At 38.4% G+C, this 21874-nt stretch overlaps 1 protein-coding gene across 4 annotated transcripts in view; it reads right to left on the bottom strand.

Annotated features, from left to right (window-relative positions):
- Window positions 1-21874, bottom strand: part of gabrg2 (gamma-aminobutyric acid type A receptor subunit gamma2) — a 135329-nt gene that overhangs the window by 72161 nt on the left and 41294 nt on the right. For all 4 annotated transcript variants that reach the window (XM_077224863.1, XM_077224864.1, XM_077224865.1 and 1 more), the window contains exon 4: window positions 3013-3233. In XM_077224863.1, coding sequence (XP_077080978.1) covers window positions 3013-3233 — 221 coding nt within the window. The remainder of the gene's footprint in view (window positions 1-3012; window positions 3234-21874) is intronic.

Below are 21874 nucleotides of genomic sequence, written 5' to 3'. Positions count from 1 at the left end.
ATGAAAGAAAGAGAAAAATAGTTCCTTCTGTGCCAGTTGAGCACATTCTTTGTCCCAAAGAATAATGGGGGGTTGTGTCGAAATTTAGATCTGCGCCTGTTAAATCGCTCAGTAGAGAAGCTCAAATTCAAAATGCTCACTCTCAAGTCGATTGTGTCACAAATCAGATCTGAGGACTGGTTTGTCATGATAGATCTAAAGGACGCGTACTTCCTTGTATCCATCCTTCCACAACACAGGAAGTTCCTGAGGTTTGTTTTCGGGGCGAAGCATACCAATATTTAGTGTTCTTCAGTTCGGCCTAGCCTCATCACCTTATCAGCCTCATAAAGTGTATGGACGCAGCTCTGGCTCCGCTGCGACTCCAGAGCATCCGTATACTGAACTATATCAACGATTGGTTGATTCTAGCTCAATCGGAGCATCAGGCGGTTCGGCATTGAGATGTCGTACTCGCTCACATCAGAAAGTTGGGGTTAAGGTTGAATACCAAGAAAAGTGTGCTATCTCCACTACAGAGGAACACTTTTCTGGGTGTGGTATGGGATTTCAACGTCGATGCAGGCACGTCTGTCTACTGCTCGTATTGCTTCAATTCTCTCAGCCGTGAAACAAGTGAAGCTAGGCCAGCTGCTCACTGTAAAGCAGTTTCAGAGACTTCTGATGGCAGCAGCGTCCAACGTTGTACCTTGCGGCCTGTTGTACATGAGACCGTTGCACTAGTGGCTCAGGACCAAGGGATCCTCCCCTTTGTGCCTTAGTCATGTGGAAAGAACCTTGGCTCCTGTCCCAAGAGCCCATGCTGGGAGCTTCTTGTCATCGCGTCACGCTAATGACAGATCATGAGTGGTCACCCAGCCCGAGGTCTGTTGAAGGACCATCATCTATCGTGGCATATAAATTGTCTAGAAACGTTGGCGGTGTTCCAGGCTTTGAAACACTTTCGCTTGGTGCTATTGCATTTATATAGTGCTTTCACAGACCCAATGGCCACCAAAACACAGCGCGTTGGTGGCCATTGGGTCTGTGAAAGCACTATATAAATGTAGTCCATTTACCATTTATGCAAATAAGCCAAATTGCATGAAAATCAGATCCAAATCATTTACTATCTTAATCGTGTATATATTAGCTTCATTTTTCACGTGTAGAATTGTACATTTCTCAGAGTTTCTTATGTACGGAACAGACCGTAGAAGTGTAATGGAAGTTCGTCATCAGAGGAGACAGGGCGGGTTATGACCGTGTGATTTGAGAAACATATTTGCAGCGAATGAGCTTCCTCTGAGTAATAACAGAGCCTAGCAGTAATGATTAGAGTATATAAACCCTTCAGTCCCTTCCTAAAGCCCCGTTCACACCGCCAGCGACACGCAGCGACAAAGCGACACAATCCCATTCATTTCAATGGGCGCTGGCGACTTCCAGTGACACGAGCGACAGAATGTGGGCGTGTCAAGCGACGCGAGACATGCAACAAAAGTTCAGAAATTTCAACTTTGTGCCAATGAGAAGTGCTTTTCGCAAGCGACAACCAATTGGAAAGAAGACTTTCAGTGGAGCTCACGTAACCGTCTCGAGTGCAGGCAAGACAGAAGAGTTTGAGGGCGATTTCACTGTTTTAAAATGATTTGACTGTAACCACATACATGGATATAATAAAATGATGCATGGAAAAGAAATTGTCGACAGTCTCAGTGAGTTTAATTCATACATTTATAGTTCGAGTGTTGTAATTTTACGATGCAAGTTTAGCACTGCTGCAGTTCATTTTACAGGTTCCCCTGCATTATGTTGACTATTAGGGACAAGAAAATATATTATTTGTCAAATTCTAATGACATTTTTATGTCAAATTAAAATAATATAGTTGTATATATCACTTGTGATGGTATTTTGAATAGATATGGCCAGACGTGCAGTCTACCAATAATATTAGAGCGACAGCACTACGAACGCCCACAAGCGACTCGCAGTACAGAGACTAGCGACATACAGCGACAAAGTCTCTGGCGGTGTGAACGGGGCTTACGGTATCATTCAGGTTGTTTGGTATGCAGCGAGTGTGTGTGTGTGTGTGTGTGTGTGTGTGAGTGAGTGAGTGAGTGAGTGAGTGAGTGAGTGAGTGAGTGAGTGAGTGAGTGAGTGAGTGAGAGAGAGAGAGAGAGAGAGAGAAAGAGAGAAAGAGAGAGAGAGAGAGAGAGAGAGAGAGAGAGAGAGAGAGAGAGAGAGAGAGAGAGAGAGAGTCTGGTGCAAAGTCATAAGACTACAGTCATATACATTTTTACATTTATAAAGCTTACATTTTGGTAAATAAAATGTTTGAAATGATTAGACACATTTTTTAATCATTGTGCAACCACACTCGTTGTGTAACCACATTGATTTTTTTTAACAATCCTACTTCTGGTTTAACATATTAAAATTCATGAATATGACCGTTAACCTGCTCTCGGGTGACATTATGCTTTTACAAATTTTAGAGATCCCAAAAGAAAGGAGGCAGTAGTCTGTAAACGAGATATTTAAAACTTGAACCTTTGGGCCACTTGCAGTCATAATGACATCAGACTATTAAAGCTAAATGCATTTTTTAAAGGTTGTAGTCCTTTTTATCCCACTTTTACTTTTCCATTTTTATCATTGATTGTTCTAAACTGTGTTAAAACAACTATTAAAAACAAAGTGACTCAATTACTGGAAAGGTGTTGATTTTATTATGTTTTTCACCAAATTGTGTTTATTCAACAACAGGGATGCAAAATCTAGAATCAACATCACATTGTAACATTGATTTAATGACACTACCATTGTTTTTTTATTATTTCAACAGGGTTTCAACATTAACTGAGGGTGAAAAAGTGATACTGAACCAACTCTTTAACTTTAACTCAATGCAGTCTGTGTTGATGCATTAACGTTGACTTAGCATTGTTTCAGTGGTTGGTTGCTATCTGGGTATGCTCAATATAGGTATGAGAGGAATAATTAACAAATAAAAAGTGAATTTACCTTAAAGTGTACAGTATACGCCCATCGTTCCATATTCTAAGCATCCGATTGGGTGTGGTGATCCAATGGGCATCTGCCTTCTTGGAGTTGCGGAAAAACGTGTCAGGGATCCAAATTTTTCCTACCATGTTGCTGTTGAGACGTAGAACCTTCATGGTGCTGTTGAACTTCAGCCGCCTGTCATACCATGTCTGGGCGAAGAAGATGTCAATTGTGTACTCCTAAAGAATCGTAAAGGGCAGACCTTTCAGACCTGAGTGTAACTGACAAAGGCAAAACCAATTCTTGAGTACATACATACATACATTTGTCAAAATTTAAAATATATGCATTCCACTTTATTTGGCATTTTTGGGCATTTTAGATGAAACAAGAGAAGTAAATGGGATAAAGAAATGACAAGCAAGAATCAAACGTGCACTGGAGCATATGCACTATTGGCCATTTGTTTGGCACAAATTAACCAAATTAATTTCTTACTTGTGCAAATTCAAACACTGGAGGGATGGTTAAACAGTGGTGTCAGCAACAACTGTAGGATAACTGTTGCCATAAATTTTGTACTGTTTCATAAGTAGATGTTTAGGGACTGTCACAGCCCAAAATTCTTTGCTTAGAAGTCAAATATGCATACCATACAGAGATGGAAGTAGCCAGCAACACTTGTGTTTATTTGGAGGTTTGAATCTTCAATGAATTGGCAATGGGCCAAACTGCGTTATTGTCCAAGTTGCAGGAAACGGGAAAACTAGGAACGGTTGATTACTCACATATTTGTTGTTCATAAGTTTGTGGGGCAGACCTGACTTGCTAAAAAGAGATAGTCTTCACCCCTTCAGGGGTGGTGCCACTCTTCTCTCTAGATATATGGCACATAGTCTTAGAGTTGGTACTTGACTAACTGGAGCACAGGTCAGGAAGCAGACAGACTTGCTAAACCAACCATCTGCTAGCCGCCTCACATCACAGAAGTCAGATAAATCTCAGCACATACAGACTCTTTCACGCAGATATCATAATATAGAGAATGTGTCTGTTACCTGAACTAATAAAAAAAAAAATTGTGAGGGTAAAAATTTATTTGATGATGCTAAAACCAGATGATTACATTAATTTAAATGAGTCTACACCCCAAGGTTACTGTTATAAACATGGGCCTTGTCTGAAAGCCAAAGGGGAAGGTATTGCTACAATTTACAGTAATATTTTCAGTATTTCTCAGAGTTCTGGTTTCAAATATAAATCTTTTGAAGTGATATTGGTTTAAATAACGTCATGTAGTGTACACAATAAATTGCTTTTGATATTTGTACTGGCTACTGTATACAGGCCACCAAGGCACCACCCAAACTTTATCAGAGAATTTGTTGATTTTCTATCGGAGTTAGTACTGGCTGCAGATAAAGACTTACTTGTTGGTGATTTTAATGCACAGATAATGAAAAATGATCTACCATTGTAGATACTACCATTGTAAGACATTCTAAACTCTATTGGAGTTTCAGGACCCACTCATTGTCATAATCATTCTTTAAATTTAATATTGACACATGAAATCGATGTTTATGGCGTTGTACTTCTGCAGAAGAGCAATGACATCTCAGATCATTATCTAGTCTTGTCTAAACTTCATTTAGCCAAGGCCACTAAAGATTACTTTATAAATATTTATCCTTATTTGTCTTAACTCCTCAGCATACCAAATAGCTCAAGAAACTGCAAAAGAAACTACAGACAGTCTCTTTTCTAGCACTTTAGACACGGTTGCTCCTTTGCACTTGAGGTTTAAAGAGAACAGTCAGATACTGTGGTATAATGAATACACTTGAGCCCTCAAGAGAGCAGCCCAGAAAATGGAGCGCAGCTGGAAGAAAACAAAACTAGAGGTATTTTGCATCGCATGGAAGGATAGTATTTCTAACTACAGAAACCCTTAAAAACTGCTAGATCTGCTTATTGTCCGACTCTCTTGGACGAAAACACAACCCTAGATATTTATTTGATGCAGTGGCTAAATTAATGAGAAATAAATCATTAACATGTTCAGACATTTCCCAACAGCACAGCAGTAATGACTTATAAGATTGATACTATCAAAGAGAAAATGATAAACATGCAATCGTCTACTACAGTATCACATCAGGCAGTGCACTATAGACACCCTCAGGAAAAATTCAATTTTTTCTTTGCTGTATGAAGGAAGAATGGAAGAACTTGTTAAATCATCAAATTCAAAAACATGTTAAACCCTATTTTGACTAAGCTACTGAAATAGATTGCTTATAGAAATCATACTTTTCTCAATGTTATTAATTCATCATTGCCATTAGGCTGGTTGTTATTAAGCCTATCATTAAAAACACAACTTGGTCCTAGAGAATTAGTTAACTATATACCGATCTTCAATTCCCTTTTTTTAGTCAAAAATACTAGAAAAGGCAGTATTCTCACAACTTTGTTCCTTCTTAGGTGGTTGTACTCACACTAGGCCAGTGTTTCTCAAACTTTTTCTGCCATTCCCCATTTTGGAGGTAGGGAAGGGTTCCGTGCCCCACCTGTCCCCAATCGCTGTCCCCAAACAAAATGTTAATAAACTAGGCTTAAAGTTAAAATGTATTTTATTAACATGACATTTTAAAAACATAAACATGACAGTGGATAAAAATAATAATGCAATTGTGTTTTGTATGTGTATTTTGCCTATGAGAACATCAAATTCAGAAACGGCGAAAATAAAAGTGTGGACTAGTTGTGCTTTGCTTAATTTGGTCACCTTGCAAACTGCATGCAAAAAGAACAAACACAATTGAAAAAGAATAATAATAATCTGAGGGTTTTTCCTGGCTCAAAACGAGCCGGAGGTGGTAAAATCCTAATAATGTACGTATTTTAGGTATTTTAATAATAAGAGTATTTTGTATTTTTCAAAGACTATCCTGTACGCTACTGTGTTTCCCACAGTATTTGTGTGTGGACCTCGGTACCTCTAGGGGTGTCTGGGGGCATGCTCCCTGGAAGAAAAGTTTGTACATTTTAAAGATAAATTCATAAATCTGGTGCACTTTGAAAGTTCAAAATTAAGTGATTAACTAATTTAGTGTCTTCAATGAGCCTGTTTTGTCGTAGGTTTTTCTGAGCCAGAGACGGACGCGCTCAGCGCTTGTCATATATCACAACTATTCAGTGTTTTAAACCACATATTGTTTATTTTAGGTTTCAGACATTTAAAATCAATAAGTATTTTTTTATTATTATTAATATTTTTTTACGTACTAAAAAATCAATACATTTAGAGTTTGTCAAATAAACACTTATGTCTATGGAAGCAGCAATAATAATTATTTCCATTCAAATTAGACGACACGTATTATTCATATCAGATACACATCATGTAAGTAACTTTCAAGTTTACTCTATGCTTCTCCCAGTTCACCGGCCACTTACTTTCATGTATTTCGGGAGAAGTGGATGAATTGATGTTTTGTGAATCCAACAGATAAACTATGGCGGCACCCATTGCTCAACTAAGGTGTTAGTTGAGCCCCACTTTTCATGTCTCTATTCCCCACCAGTGGGGCGCGCCCCACACTTTGAAAAACGCTGCACTAGGCGATCTGAACCGTGCCTTAGCATATTTGACCCTCAATGTCTGGTTCGTTTGACTTGTGAGATTGCTCTGTACCGTGACCGGGTGCAGTTTACTAACCATCCCCTGGCCCGCTTGGAAGAGGTGGGCCAGAGTACAGTTCGACTGGGCTAAAGCTCGGGACGCAAGTAGTGTGATTGCTAGCCGCGCCAAAGCATGGAATAGCTACTACTCTTGTGTGCAGTTCTGTCATCATTACAACAGCAAACATCTATTTCTACATGGATAGTACACTTTTCAATTAATTCAAATTATTACAGTATATTTAGGTTTATAACTGGTCTGGTTCTTAATTTATTGATGAACAGGAATTGTAGTTTGTGAGTAAAACTGCAAACTCCTCCATCAAAGTCAACTGCATCCGTAATGATCTTTTGATAAGTACAGTACAATCAAGTGAAAATCGCTGTGCGGCATAAATGATAAATATATTAGGCAGTCTATTAGTAAAAGCACTTTTCTTCCTGTTCATCTTCAAAACAAAAAGCGTGCTCCGGGCCGGAACTTTAAGTGCGATGAAAGTGCAGGCCAGGGGGTTAGAGGTGGCAATCGTGCCAGGGCAACCGTGCCTAGTGTGAGTACGCAAAATGGTATCTTGATACTATTGCCCACAACATTCTTTTGAATAGGCTCGGAAACATTGGCATTAGTGGACTTTTAGTGGTATGGTTCAAATCAGACTTATCTGACCATCATCAATTTGTAGCAGTAAATGAAGAAGCATCATCACAAGTTTATTATGAAGTACTGCAAGGCTCAGTACTAGGACGTTTGCTTTTTACCCTGTACATGCTACCCTTGAGAGGTAGCATTAGGAAACATGGCATCAGTTTTCATTTGGTACGCTAATGATACTCAGCTCTATGTTTATTTGAGGTCCAAAGAAAAATTCTAATTCAAAGAACTAAAGGAACGCATAGTTGATATAAAAAAATTGGATGACAATTAATTTCATACAACTAAATTCAGAAGAAAATCAGGTTTTAATCATTGGACCAAAAACCTCCACACAAAATAAACTAGAATACTGTCACACTCTTCATGGATGTTCTGTCAGGTTAGTTAAGAACCTTTTTTACAACAGAAATTAATCAACACTGAACTCACTTAAGCTGGACAATGACGCAATTTTCTTATAGAGCTGCAGTACAGCCAAAACAAACTTTGTTGCATTATTTTCCTGTTATCACCGTAAAGCTGCTTTGAAACAATCTGTATTATAAAAAGTGCTATACATATAAATAAGACTTGACTAGTCCTTCACGTCCACATAGGTCTCAATTTTGGCCAGTTGATTATCTAGAATATCAAAATCAACTGCGGGCGGTAGATCAGTTTGCTATTTAGTACCCAAACTCTGGAACGGTCTTCCTAGCGTTGTTCGGAGTCAGACACACTGTCAGTTTAGATCTAAAATAAATATCGATCTCTTTATCCTAGCATACACATAAGTTAACACACTATCACATTTATATACTTAGAATCCCTTAAAAGATTGTTAGGCTATACATAAATTAGGCCAACCAGAGCCGGGAACACTTCTCATAACATCCCATGTACTTGTTACATCATAAGAGGAGTGGCATCAATGCTAGTATTCATCTGTTTGTCTCGTTCTTATCTCAATGTTACCGTAGTTAGCCGGATCCGGATATATTCCTATTATTTCGATGGTTTAAGCAAAATGGTTAGGACATTCAAAACAAAAACAAACAAAAAATTTCACACATCACATTTGGCCAGTACTGTATGTATGGCGTGGTAAGTGCCACAATTAGTGCTATTTACGACCCAGCTTACTGTGGACTGAAGGGCTCAAGTCATCAACGGTGCATTGCTGCATTTTTCCAGTTGCCAAAAAATGTGATTTTTACTTTACTGCAGTCAAAGCATTGATTTGTAGAGTGTGAGAGGTTATTACATTTCTCACAAGGTCAGATCAAGATTTTATCGTTTTATCCACTCCCTTGTCATCATATAACTCCAATACATTATATCTTTGTTGGAAAGTGTGTGGCCTCCTCCTCTCTGCTGCCATCTTGTCACCCTTAACTAGGTTAGGATACCTCTCTAGCACTCTTAAATAATTTAGGTGCTGAGACCTAGTCTTAACACTCAGGTACCTTTATGAATCATACTTATTCTTTAGTCTAGAAATAAGAGTAAAACTACGGCATTCTTATAATTTTTACACACTTCAGCCTAAAATGTTGGGTGAATTATGTATATGATGTATATTACGGTGAACTATATGCCTTTCTCCACTAATGTTCTAAGTTGTTCAAAGCGTTTTTAAGGATGCTAATTTTTAGAAGGCAGACTGAGATGGTGAACAGCAATGGAAACATGGTTTGTGTAAGATTAGCAACACATTATTAGCTATTTGATAACATAGTCAATCAGAAGGCTAATCATTTAAATTACCGTTATGTGTCCGAAGACACTTGTGAAGAGTGATACCATTGTGGAGCGTTTACTACAGTAAAGTTGACCTGACTGAGTGGATCTCTGAGCTGGTTGGAGTGAGTGGAGGCAGGGCTAATTTGCATATTCATGGTACCGTGTATACTAAATGAAGCAAGGGTGTAGTGTTACATTGAAGGTATTTTAAAGAACATTTTTTCAAGGAAAAAAGTTTAAATATATCATTTTGGTGATCAAAGATGAGTTTTAAGGGATACATTTATTGACTACAGGGGGAGTTTAAAGATGTACTTACCTGTGGTACTTGGATGTACCTACCTGTGATATTTAGGGCCCATATAAAGGAAGCCTAAGCATGCTACCGTGGAGTATATTGTAAATATAATTGTTTGTGCACTTGTGACATTTGCATGCAAAAGTTGGTCCTTCTTAGACATATGGCTTGGGATATGAAGGAGACTTTGAAGAAGAAGTGGCCGACGGAACAGTTAAGGGTTCAGAGGAAGTCCAGTTCACTGCAAAATGGCCCCACAAGCACTACAGAGACAAGCTGGTGATTCTGATGCGTGATTCCTGAGTGCACAGCAGCAATAGGAGCATGATATCTGAGGCCTGAAACAAAATGTGCCAAATGTGCAGCCGCAGCAACCCCAAGTACTTTAGAGTATCTGCGGTTGGAACTCCCAACAACAGCACCCACACACAGAATTCAGTCAACAGTGCCCGTACTCAGACTGGACGATGACATTGAGAACTATCTCAGATGGTTCGTGACGCTGGCGAGAATGCGGAGATGGCCCAAATAGGCAGTGGTGGTAAATAACGAAGTAGAAATACTTTGTTACTTTACTTAAGTATTTTTTTCGGGGATCTGTACTTTACTTGAGTATGTTTTATTTGCATCTACTTTTACTCTTACTCCACTACAATATTAAAGACAAAGTTTATTTTTTACTCCGTTACATTTCCCCATGCCTGCTCCAAGTATTTATTACACTGGCTTTCCAAACCAATGAAAAACTTGGTTTTATTTTGAAAAAAAGAATGCGCAAGCTCTTTGCCAGCATACGCTCACATAGCAGTCTGTTCGCCATTGTGGAAGATGACCGCAGAAACAGGTGAAGGTGCAGCTCTGCCCAGCAATGATCCCGAGATTCCCGCTTACCTTGTATCTTGCACATCTTCTGTTTGATGCAGCTAATGTTATGGAACATGTCTATTGCAGAGCTGCCAACTCTCACTCATTCAGTGTGAGACTCACGCAATTGACACTTTCCACACGCTCTCACGACACACATCCATTTTCTCACGCAGAGAAAAATCACGAAGCAAAGAGGACATTGACACCGACAGACAAGACAGATTAGGTTACTTTTGATATTAAACAAATTCTCAGCTCTCAGATTCTGTCAATTTTATTACGAAATTTAAACAATAAATACTGTTTTGGAGCTTTTAAATGTGACGTGACAGATAGCTAGCGCCTGCTATGGGGTGCCGTTAATCTCTTTACTACTAGTTAATTGTAAATAAACACAAATGAACAATAATAGGTAGCCTATGTTGAAAGATACAGTACAACTTGTAAATGTATATACCTTGTACATAATATCAATAAATCAGTGTTTTTCAACCGCGGAAAGAGGTCAATAAAACAGCTGGAGAACAATGTCACATAACGTTACATTTACCTCAGGAAAAAAAAAAACATTTAATGACCATAGCATGTTAGTTGGCTAGAAAAATTATTTCATAATATATTTAATATTAATATAAATTAGTATTTTGTTAAATGTGCACTATATATTTATTATATTTTTACTTATATCATTAAAATATTATAAAGTTGTTATTATAATAAAAATCACATGTATTTTTAACATGTAATAATACCAGCTGACAGGGCTCTCTGTAGCCTGTTTACAGAATAAGGTGAGATTTTCTTAATTTAAAAATTAACATGCATCTACTGTACCAAATATTTATCAAAATGAATCTATATTGAATCAAGATCGGAATCAAACCACAATAATTGAATTGAAATTGTAAAATTTGATTCAAAGAATGGCCTACCAGTCATTGCACCATAATATGCTGTCACTAAACTTAATGAAATTGTTTAGAATTGATGCAAGGTGCTTCATTGTCTCTTATGATTGCAAATCTAACAAATTCTTAATTGCAGTATCTAATAATTTGTTAAATTAAAACATTGCATATCACTCCCAAAACAATTGATCTGTTTAATTATTGATATTTACAGTTTGAATATTTACTTTTTACTTTCGATAATTAAGTATGTTTTAAATCGGATACTTTTGTACTTTTACTCAAGTGATGTTTGAATGGAGGACTTTCTAATTTTACTGGAGTCATTTTTTATTTAGGTATATAAACTTTTACTCGAGTATAATTTTTGAGTTCTTTTACCACCCCTGCAAGTAGGAATGGAGTTATCAGCGGGTCCCATTGCTCACCGGTCAAGCTCTGTATGCTTTACTTACTATGGATGAGGAGCAGGCAGATGTGTACGAGAACCTGAGGGAGGCCATCTTGGAGAAGTTTAACATCTTACCAGAAACTTATCTTCGATGGTTGTGGATGACTTCAACTCTCCGTGTAGAAACCCCTAATAAGACCTAAAATAACCAGCAAAACCTTTACTAGTGGTGGGTGATGCCAGAACAACATACTAAGGAGATGAACTGGGGCAGCTAATTTGAATGCTTCCTTGTGACTGCCATGGGTAGGTGAGAACACAACCCAACTTCAGGACTGGGGAAGGTGAAGCTAGCTCAACAGTACACGAACATTCATTCGAGTGTTCCTCGTTCTCAACTACCACGAGGTAAGACGCAGTATACATCATCTTATATTGAGGGTGAGACTGAACTGAGATGCTCAAACAATACCGGAAGTGCACAAAATCCCAAGGCTAGCCAGAACCAGCCGGGACACAAAGCTTTCTTCGATCTTCAAGGAAAAGATGATGAGTAATTGTTATGTTTCTAGAGAAGAGGACAATAATTCTGACTCTGTAACTACAGTTCCAGCAAGACAACTTCTCAATGGACAACCGGTAAAAACGCTAAAATTAAAATCTTGATTTTTTTTTTCAGAACGATTGACCGATTCACAATTTTTTTTTATCTTTATGTTTAACTAGTGAATTTAAAACCGTAACTGAAATATGATTCAAGTAACATTGTCTTTATTAAACATCTGGTTAAAAAAGTTCTAATCCAAGTGCACCACACCTGAAGCGATCAACATGGTGTAAATGTAAAACAAATGACTTGCAATTTGTTAAATATTTTTGCAGAAAATATGCATGAAATATGAAGGCAAATATATCTTAAACATATTCTATATGCTCGGAAACAATAAGAAAAATGCCAAATTGGGGTTTCACCAAACATGATGTTTTTGCATTGTTTGATATGTAAACATGCTCTTGACACATGTTTAGCAGTTGCACTCGCGTCTAGCGTTTTCTACAGCATCTCGAGCATGAAACGGCATTCTAAAAACATTGTGCTCTATGAAAAAGAAAATAGGCCTACTTTATACTAAAAAACATTAAACATACTTAATGAATAAATTAAATACTGAATCACTTGGCCTAGCCTGCTATGGAGGAGGAGAATGTTACTGATCGACTGTGGTGAACTTAATTTACAGCGACAGCAACAATCCCGCGCTGTATTTTTTGACCACCACTCCCACCCGCAGCAAAGGTAATTCCACCTGCTCAAGCAATATTTGCGTTGGGACCCATTGGACCCACAGGATCCCAATCCCAATGTAGCCGTCTAGTCTGCTACATATCTTGATGATGTTGCAGTTTACAGCAACATTTGTGCAGATCATCTAATGCATCTACAACACACCCTGGAGAAGATCCATGCAGCAGGCCCGTCCTTGAATGTGGCAAAGTGTAAGTGGGCTCAACAGGAATGGTGTTGACGGTGTTCAGAAGCAACACCGGTTACATCAGTTACGGCACTGCCACTCACCATCGATTTGATTTTTTGAACTACAATTCAAGCATTCCGCCCCCGAATTGGCAGTCATTTGAAAACAAAAGGAAAATGTGCACGGCCATTTATAATGGTGCGTGTGCACTGGAGCGGAGCAGAAGCTCAACTTCCATAGGAATTAATTGAAAACGCTCGCTCTGCTCCGCACCATTATGAATGCCCATGCGGACATATTACTTTCACTTTCAAATTACCGTTTTAAAACCCCCCACCTGTGATACCGGTATTACTGGTGTTGTCACACGTCGATAAACCTGTGTAAAAATATCCTCACTGTCACATCCCAAGAAGCCAGCTATTTTGGGGTACTACCTGGGCAATGGCAAATTAAGGTCTCAGGTGGACAAAGTAGATGCTATGAGATGCAGTCTGCAAGAAAAAGGTTTGATCATTTCTGGGTACCGATGATTCATCACAAACTTCACCACCATAACTGCACCTGCTAAAAGAAAAGATGTGCTCCAGTCAGGCCCTCCAGAGTCCAGACTTTTCCAAACGATTCCTGGTTCAAGTAGATGCTTCGAATAAAGAAATTGGCCGGGTTAGCCCAGGGACCCAAAGGAGAGGAAAAACATCTCCATTTACAAATGTAACCATGGTTCCCTGAGAAGGGAACGAGACCCAGTGCAAGAGACAGCATACCGCGGAAGGATACCCAGATCAAAGCAGCATTAACTTCTGATTCCCAGGCATGCAGGAAATATGGCAGGGTGAAGCAGCGTCTCGTTCCCTTCTCAGGGAACCATGGTTACAGTCGTAACCTGAGGCGTTCCCTTGCTAGGGAACTCCACGCTGCGTCTGACGTTGACGCTATGGGGAACGAAAAAGTCATTTAGAGTACAGCTTAGGACAAAAGCACTTCCAGTCCAGGTCCAGACTATAAAACCTTATGTGTGGGGGAAAAGAACAGCTCACTATTGATGCACTGATCATAGTTATATCCATGGACACTACAGATAATCAGCGGGCCAGGCAAGCCAAGTAATAAAAAAATAACATTCCAATTAGTTGCCAGTGGGTCACAGGTGGATGAGAGATTAATCATTAATGTCTTGTTTTTAATAAAGGCATGGAACTCATTTCACCGTAAAATGCAACGAACGTGCATCTCTCTTTTAATTTAGTTTTTAACAACATATATCTCTTCAGGGAGATATAACAAATGCTAATCAAGGAAAACAAATGCCTTGAGTACCTCCTAGTGGTCATTATATAAAACAAAGGAAAAAACCTTCATGAAATATTGCTAAATCACTTAAGCTTATCAGAAATTATTCGGATAAAAGTTTTTTTCAACATGATGATGGAAATATTAACATGTTTAAAGCTTCATTTTCCATCAGGCACTAATTTGCAGACTCGTTACGCAGTTGTGAGGTCCACTTGTTTAAGCAGCAATGGAAGCAAAACAGATCCGAGACATTTCAAAAAGGCAAATTCAAAACAAAACAGCAGAAAAGAAAAGTACAGTGTGGGAGTGTTTTACTAATCAACCAGGATGTATCAAGTGCTGTGTATGTGATATGTAAAAGCTGGGAAGCGCTGTATGTATTTGACAAACTAATAAAGCCTATTTCCAGCCTTCACTTGGGCTGAATGTATTCAATTTCTCGTGTGAGTCTTCTGGAAGTTGCAGTGATGGAAACAATTTGAGTTTGAAGGGAGTAATGTCTGTTTAGGCTATTCATTAAGCATATGTAATTTTGCCAAAGAAGAACATTTACTTTAAATAAATGTTCATTCAAAAGCATCCTACTTCAGTGTAATATGTTACCATATCATCACGCTTAACACAGAGAATTTGAATACTTGTAATGTGACAATTGGGTGTGGGTCGGGTGTGGATATATAAATCTGAGAAATCATAGGTTCGGGAGGGTGGTGGGTGGATGATTTATTTTTAACAGTGACGTAAGAGCTGATCCGCTCATCTTTACAGCCCTCAGCATCATATCATTCTTGGAGTCAGACTCCTGACAATGAAACTTTAGAAGCTGCCATACTAGTGTGGGCTCTCACAAGCAGAGGTAAAGGCAAATCGCATGGAAGGCAGCAATAGTCGTCACGTAGACCTGAAGCTGTGAGGGGGATAAACCAACAGAAAAAGCGTCCTGAGAGTGAGAAACTCCTGCACTGAAGCCACTGGGCAGTTAACTGGATCCAACTGGCATTCTCTGCACCATAAAGAGAAGACTCTCCACTTTAGAGTGTACAGCTTCCCCACAGAGGGAGCTCTAGAGTTAAAGGGGTGGTAAAACACGATTTCACTTTTCTAACTTTAGCTAGTGTGAAATGTTGCTGTTTGAGCATAAACAACATCTGCAAAGTTACTATGCTCAAAGTTCAAAACAAAGGGAGATATTTGCTTTTAAAGGAGACATATCATGCTTTTAAATCATTCCTTTTTACATATAAATCCTACATTTGTGGTCTATATAAAGCAGAACTTTAATGCTTGGGTCTGAATTCCTCATTATTATAGCTCCACAGGCCCCTTTTCTACCCCTTTTCTGATGTGCGTCTGAGAGCAACTCGTTTTGGTGCGGTCTCTTTAAATGCAAATGAGACACTTCATACCCCGCCCCCTCTCCAGGTTGCAGAGGTGACACTCGTTTCAACTCCACCCCGTTCGGCCATTTTTGTAGTTTGATAGCAGATATACGATTATATGGCGGCACAGAAACTTTTTATTCACACGTTATTAACAAAATGTCAACAACGGAAGACTTGTCCATCAAGCCTTACATGTCGAGCCAGAGCCGGACCCGGAGCGAGATGAAAATGAAGACGACGAACCTGCAGAACAACGTCTTCATATGGATGTATCGCAATGGTATGTTTCTGTATTTACAGTAACTTCTCCATCCATGCCCACTACTACAATAATGCATGTTTTACAACGACTATTTAACACTCACCAAACAAAATATAAGTTGTATTATAAACAATTAAAGAAAAGCACGTTGTTATTGCACGTAAAAACGTTATTTACAGCTTACCGAAGTGCTCTGTTCGTCTCCAAAGATAGAAGGAATTGACCCCTCAATCAGACGAAGTCTATCGGCAAGTCCTTCTTTATACTGGCGGAGGTTGCTGAAGTAGTTATCCTTGAAGTGCTTCGTTCGTGCACACAAAAATTACTTTAACCACAGATGTGGGTACATTTTCCATGAAAAATAAAACTCAACCAGGCACTTCGAAGAGGTTCTGCTGGGAGACGGTGTAATGAAGTGTGTGGGTTACTACATCAAACAACCGAACATTTTGACTTACCCTCTCGTAATTTCTGCATCCTTGAGCTTGTACAAAACAATCGCAGCGAGAAATTAAAATGGCGGATTGCTCGAAGTGTTGGGCCGGTAGTCGATGTGCTTATTTGGCAGTTCCGCTGCAAATACTGTGACGTAATTGTTCAAAAAACGTCATAGAGAATAGAAAAATCGGAACAGGTTGTAAAATATGACCAAAACAGGATATAAAGATATCAATGAAGCACCTGAAGAGACATATTTCAACTTTTCTGTACTTATAAACACTCCAAATATACAACAAAATGCATTTACGGGCTAAAAAAGGGGATTTAGCATGATATGTCCCCTTTAAAGAAAAGGACTACAACAAACGGCTGGTAGGGACTACACAACATTCCTCCCGGGTTAGTGACATCAGTAACCCTAAAATGTACATAAACCCCGCCCCCGGGACACGCAGTCCATGTTGAGAAGAGGAAAAGTTGTTCTATAATACCCCTTTTCCACCAAAAAAGAACGGGTTCGGAACTGGTGCTGGTTCAAAGTTGGTTCGGAGTTGGTTCAACTTGCGAACCTCCTCAGAACCTGTTTGTTTTTCCACTTCTAGAGCGCCCAGCGAACGACGTCGTTACGTCACTGTGTACGTCGCTTTACGTCTCAGCTAGAAACGCTTGCAAGTACTGTACAACATTACTTTGGGATTATCTCTAACTCGTGAACCAAGAAGGCTTTAAAAACAATTGAAATATGTAAGTCTTTTAATCTTTTCCTTTGATATGTAATCTTTTCTGATTAGTTATGTACACCTGTCTTGTCTTTTTTTTCTCTCCGTTGATTTGTTCTATTTTGTGACTGTTTTCTTCTTTGCTTACATAATGTTTTCAATAAAAAATAAAATAAAAAAAAGCTAGAAACGCTTGCGCCAACTTCAAGCATAACAATTACAATGGCGGACTACATCGTGTTTCTGCAAATGTTTCTCCTGGCTTTGCGGTCAGAAAAGATGTTTAGGACACATCTAAACCCGCCCCCAGCCCCCGACATAAGCATGACGTGGTAAAAGAACGGTTCTCTGGTTCTAGTCCAGCAAAGAGTTGGTGCCGCTTTGGAACCAGTTTTCCTGGCCGAGAACCGGTTCTTTGGCTGTCGAAACACAAAGAACTGGTTCGCGCGCAGGCACCGGCTCCGAACCGGCTCTCAAAACGCTTTGGTGGAAAAGGGGTATAAGAGTACATTTGTGAGTCAGCTCAAACATTAGCATTCTTCTTTTCACATGCAATAAAAAGTCACTCTGCATCTCACAACAGTTCCTATACGAACGATTTATAGATTATCATGACAGAATATGCTAATTGAAGATAGTTAACTCCACATTAGCAACATGAATTCATCAACTAACCATTCAGAGACGTCCTGTTGCATTCTACATGTTGTCACTTCTTCTTGAGTCTCTCCATCTTTGTCTGACTCTGTTTTAACATTAAAATCAGAACAGTTTCTGTCATTTTAGTGTGTCTGCGTGAGGTAATCGCAGCTGCTAACACACAAGAGCTCTTGAAACCCCGCCCTCTGAGGAAGCTCATTTGCATTTAAAGGGCCAGGCACAAAATGGTGCGTTTTTGCTAACCCTCAAAAAGTGAGAACTTTAACATGCTATATAAAAATATCTGTGGGGTATTTTGTGCTAAAACTTCACACACACACTCTAGGGACATCAGAGATTTATTTTACATCTTGTGAAAAGGGCATTTTACCACCCCTTTAAGGACGGTCACAACAACCTTGGCTGAGTTCATAGTCCCCCATCAGGGGCCAAAACCCTAAGCTATTTTTAAATACAAAACTATCTGGCTTTTAGCGATGATTATTTATTATAATTATTTGATTTGATTTATACATTGTTTATATAATTATTATATCGCATATCCTTTACACATGAGCAATTTTAGTTTAACAATAATATTAAACGTTTAGTTTAAATATATACAAATAATTTTGTATTTGGAATCGCATACCTGTATTATCAACTATATAAACTATCTTCAAAACTTTCACTTGCACTGATACAGCAAGATATTTTCTTCTTGTTGTGTAAGTGCATTTATGCACTTCATATTCGTCAATCTCGTTATCCTCGGCAGAACAGAGAAAATCTTTCTGATTCTCTCAATGTTTCAAGGCATGTGATTGGCTGTTCACTACTGATGTCACACAATCATGTGCACACATTCCATGAACTCAGGATCCAAGTCTGAGTTGACAGAGATAGTTTTCTGTACAATCTGTATTGTATAAAGTGCCATATAAATAAATGTGACTTTCAATTGTTGAACTGTGACTGTTCAAAATTTCGTGCCCATAGAAATGTTAACATACTGTTATATGCCGATGCCACTGTGCAACCTCACAAGCTCTGCATTGCTATATTTTATTAATCTCTGTGTTGTATACAGCAGGACAACCCTATGGCTCTAAAATAAATAAATAAATGAATACATAAAATAAACAAGTAATATGTGGGTGAATTAGAACTTTGAACAACCCTGTCCTTATAACAAAAATATCACCACTGGATCAACAGTTTTGTTACGTGTATTCAGCATTTTGTGTGTTCCGTTGTGTCTAAGAACTCTAATTTTAATACATTAGAAATAGTTTACATTTTAGTTGCATTGATTCCCTTTTCTCTTCCTGTGTTTACATCCTGTTTCTATTGGTTAATGTGGATTTTGATTATGTATCTTGTTTAGTGTTTGTTATCTCCAGACAAAATACATATATAATACTTTAATGACATATTAACTCTTTCCCCACCAACATTTAAAAAGCGTTTGATCATTTTCACAAAACTATCATTGCTCCTGATTTTTTTTTTTGTATGAATATCTGAACATCTAATCTAGACTCATGCATTTTTTTATTATCAACATTAAATCACATTTGTTTCAAAGCTACAACATGCATTAGCAATGCTTTTTTTATTTTTACAGAAATCTTGGGTTTTTATTGGAAAACTTTTTGAACATGGAATATTTCCATTAAATAAAATGTATTATATAAACCTGACTGCGCTTGTCTCTACGGTTCTCCAAAAGACCAGCAGTCTTGGCAGAATTGGCAGTGCCTAAACAAATGAACCACAGTTCCAGGGCAACTGTCACAAAAAGGGCAATTCAAATAAAAAAAATAATGTTTCACAGGGTAAATCCTATAGGTAATTTTAAATGAGACCTCTTCGACTTTGTAATGAAATATTGATTGGGTATAAGCCAAACCTTTTTCCAAATTATATTGTCCGTCAAACGAATCCAATACGAGTAAATGCAAGGCATAAGAAATGCTTCTATCGCTTGTGTTTTGATTTGTGTTTTGATTCTGAGATTCTGTTCTATTTCTACTGTATAACAGTGAAATCACGGAAAGCTGTAAAATTCTGCCAATGGCGGTGAAGAGTTATCCTACAAATGATGGAAAAATCTGTCAAACGCAGGAAAAGAGTTAAAGTGAACATGTCAATATATAATTTACTTAATTATTTTTACATCGACTTTGTTCATAATACAGCTGTCATAATTAATGAACCCTTATTCAACATTGTTGTTTTTTAAATTACTTAGTAATTTCTGTTGAAAATTCTGTTGAAACACAAGTAAGACTTTGGGAACTTTAAAATGCACCTAATTAGCTTTAGTTGTTCAGTTTAGCCCATGAATGATGATGATTTTTCTTTTCTTTTTTTTCCGAACAGATTTAAATGATGTAATTCATGGCTTCTCAGAAATGGTGCTCAAGGGACATTTTGTCAGTGTGTGGAACTGGCACTGGGTGGATCCTGGAAGAGGATCCTGATCTTCCAGCACCAGGTTCAGACCCACAGCTTCGACCTGAGCCACCCCAGCCCCTCATCATGCCCGCCACAGACCCCGAGCCAGCGCCACGCCTGTCATGGACCCTTAGCGAGAGGTCTAATCTGTCTTGGAGCCAGCACCCAATGCCCTCTATCCACAACTCATTGACCTGTCCATCCTCCACCGGCTCTACTATGCTCTTCTCCTCCACCGGCTCTACTATGGTGGTCTTTACTGGCCTGTAGCGGGGATCTGTTCCCTTTCTGTGGGCCTGGCCCTCCCTCCCATTAATGCTCTCTGCGAGCGAAGCCCAACTTGACCATTTTTGTGGTTTTGCTTATGGGCAATGGTAGAAGGAAGTGGGATTTAGGGATTCCCAGTAATGGTAAATTACTTGGTATATTTCTGCTCTCTAATCTTTCAAATAAAATAAAAAAAGTCATAAAATACAATCATAAATAAAGTGTATTCTGCAAAGATTGGTCAATAAAACCAAACACAAACTTAAGGCAACTGGTTACAGTACAATGTAATAAACAATGTTAACTTTCAGTTTCTAATGTAATAATGTTTGAAATAATGTATTTGAATGATAATACGGTACCCTTTCAAAATGTACACCTTTGTACCTAAAGAGTGCATATTACTACCTCAAAGGCACATATTGGTACCAAAAGTGTACATATTAGTACCTAAATGGTACATATTAGCAGGGGCGTAGAATTTAGTAGGGACGCTAGGAACGTGTCCCTACCAATATCCAGTGACACTGATTTGTCCCTAGCAATAATTTTGATCAAAAATTAAATATTTATATATAACCACTGTTGCCCGGTTGGGTCTTGTGGGTTTTATTTATTTCTTATTTTATTTAACCAGGAAACATCTCAGATTAAAATCTCTTACAAGAGTGTTCAGAGAAAAATGCGCAAATCCTGAAACACAATGGTTAATAGATCTAGGTCCCGCCTGCTTAACACACATCGCTAAACTGATTGGCTTTGTGTTTTCTTTCTAACTTGTGAGAGGCTGTAGCTACATTTGGTAGTGTGTAGCGGCAAAGCTCCTCTAAAGGAAACCTAGATGCGGTAGACTAGGGAGTAATCTACAGTTCTGTGCACAGCAATACGGGGTAAATCGCGTCAAATAATGATTTGGGGACAGCTCAGTTTTTACAATATAATGTATGACAATAGCGGGATAGGTGGCAAACAAAATCGTTAGTGTGTTTGTGTGCGCGCAAAGAGCACTGAAACTTAGTAAAAACATCACTTAGTATGATTTATAAGCCGTTTTCCAAAAAAGGGAAAAAAGAAAAGAAAGAAATTTCCCACAAGGACAAGATTTTAGTATATTGCCATTTTTGTAGGGACAAAGACAAAATGTCCCCTCAAAGATTGCAATTTCCGAAATACTTGTGGGGAATTTTTTTTTTTTTTTTTTTTTGGAAAACAGCTCATAAATCATACTAATTGACGTTTTTTTTGAAAATGCAGAAAGTTATATGTGATAAGGTTAGTGTAGGGGGATAAAATATGTTTGTACAGTATAAAAATCATTATGGAAAATCCACATTAAACATGAAAACACTAAATTGCTTGGTCTGTTGAAATGAGAGGTCTGTTGAAGTTGAAACCCTTGTCATCCCAGTCT

The sequence above is a fragment of the Siphateles boraxobius genome, unplaced genomic scaffold (assembly GCF_051911475.1).
Source record: "Siphateles boraxobius isolate OS27281-9 unplaced genomic scaffold, OSU_SipBor_1 92, whole genome shotgun sequence".
Classification (NCBI taxonomy): domain Eukaryota; kingdom Metazoa; phylum Chordata; class Actinopteri; order Cypriniformes; family Leuciscidae; genus Siphateles; species Siphateles boraxobius.
The sequence above is the reverse complement of the archived record's forward strand: the minus strand, read 5'-3'. Positions and strand labels throughout refer to the sequence as shown.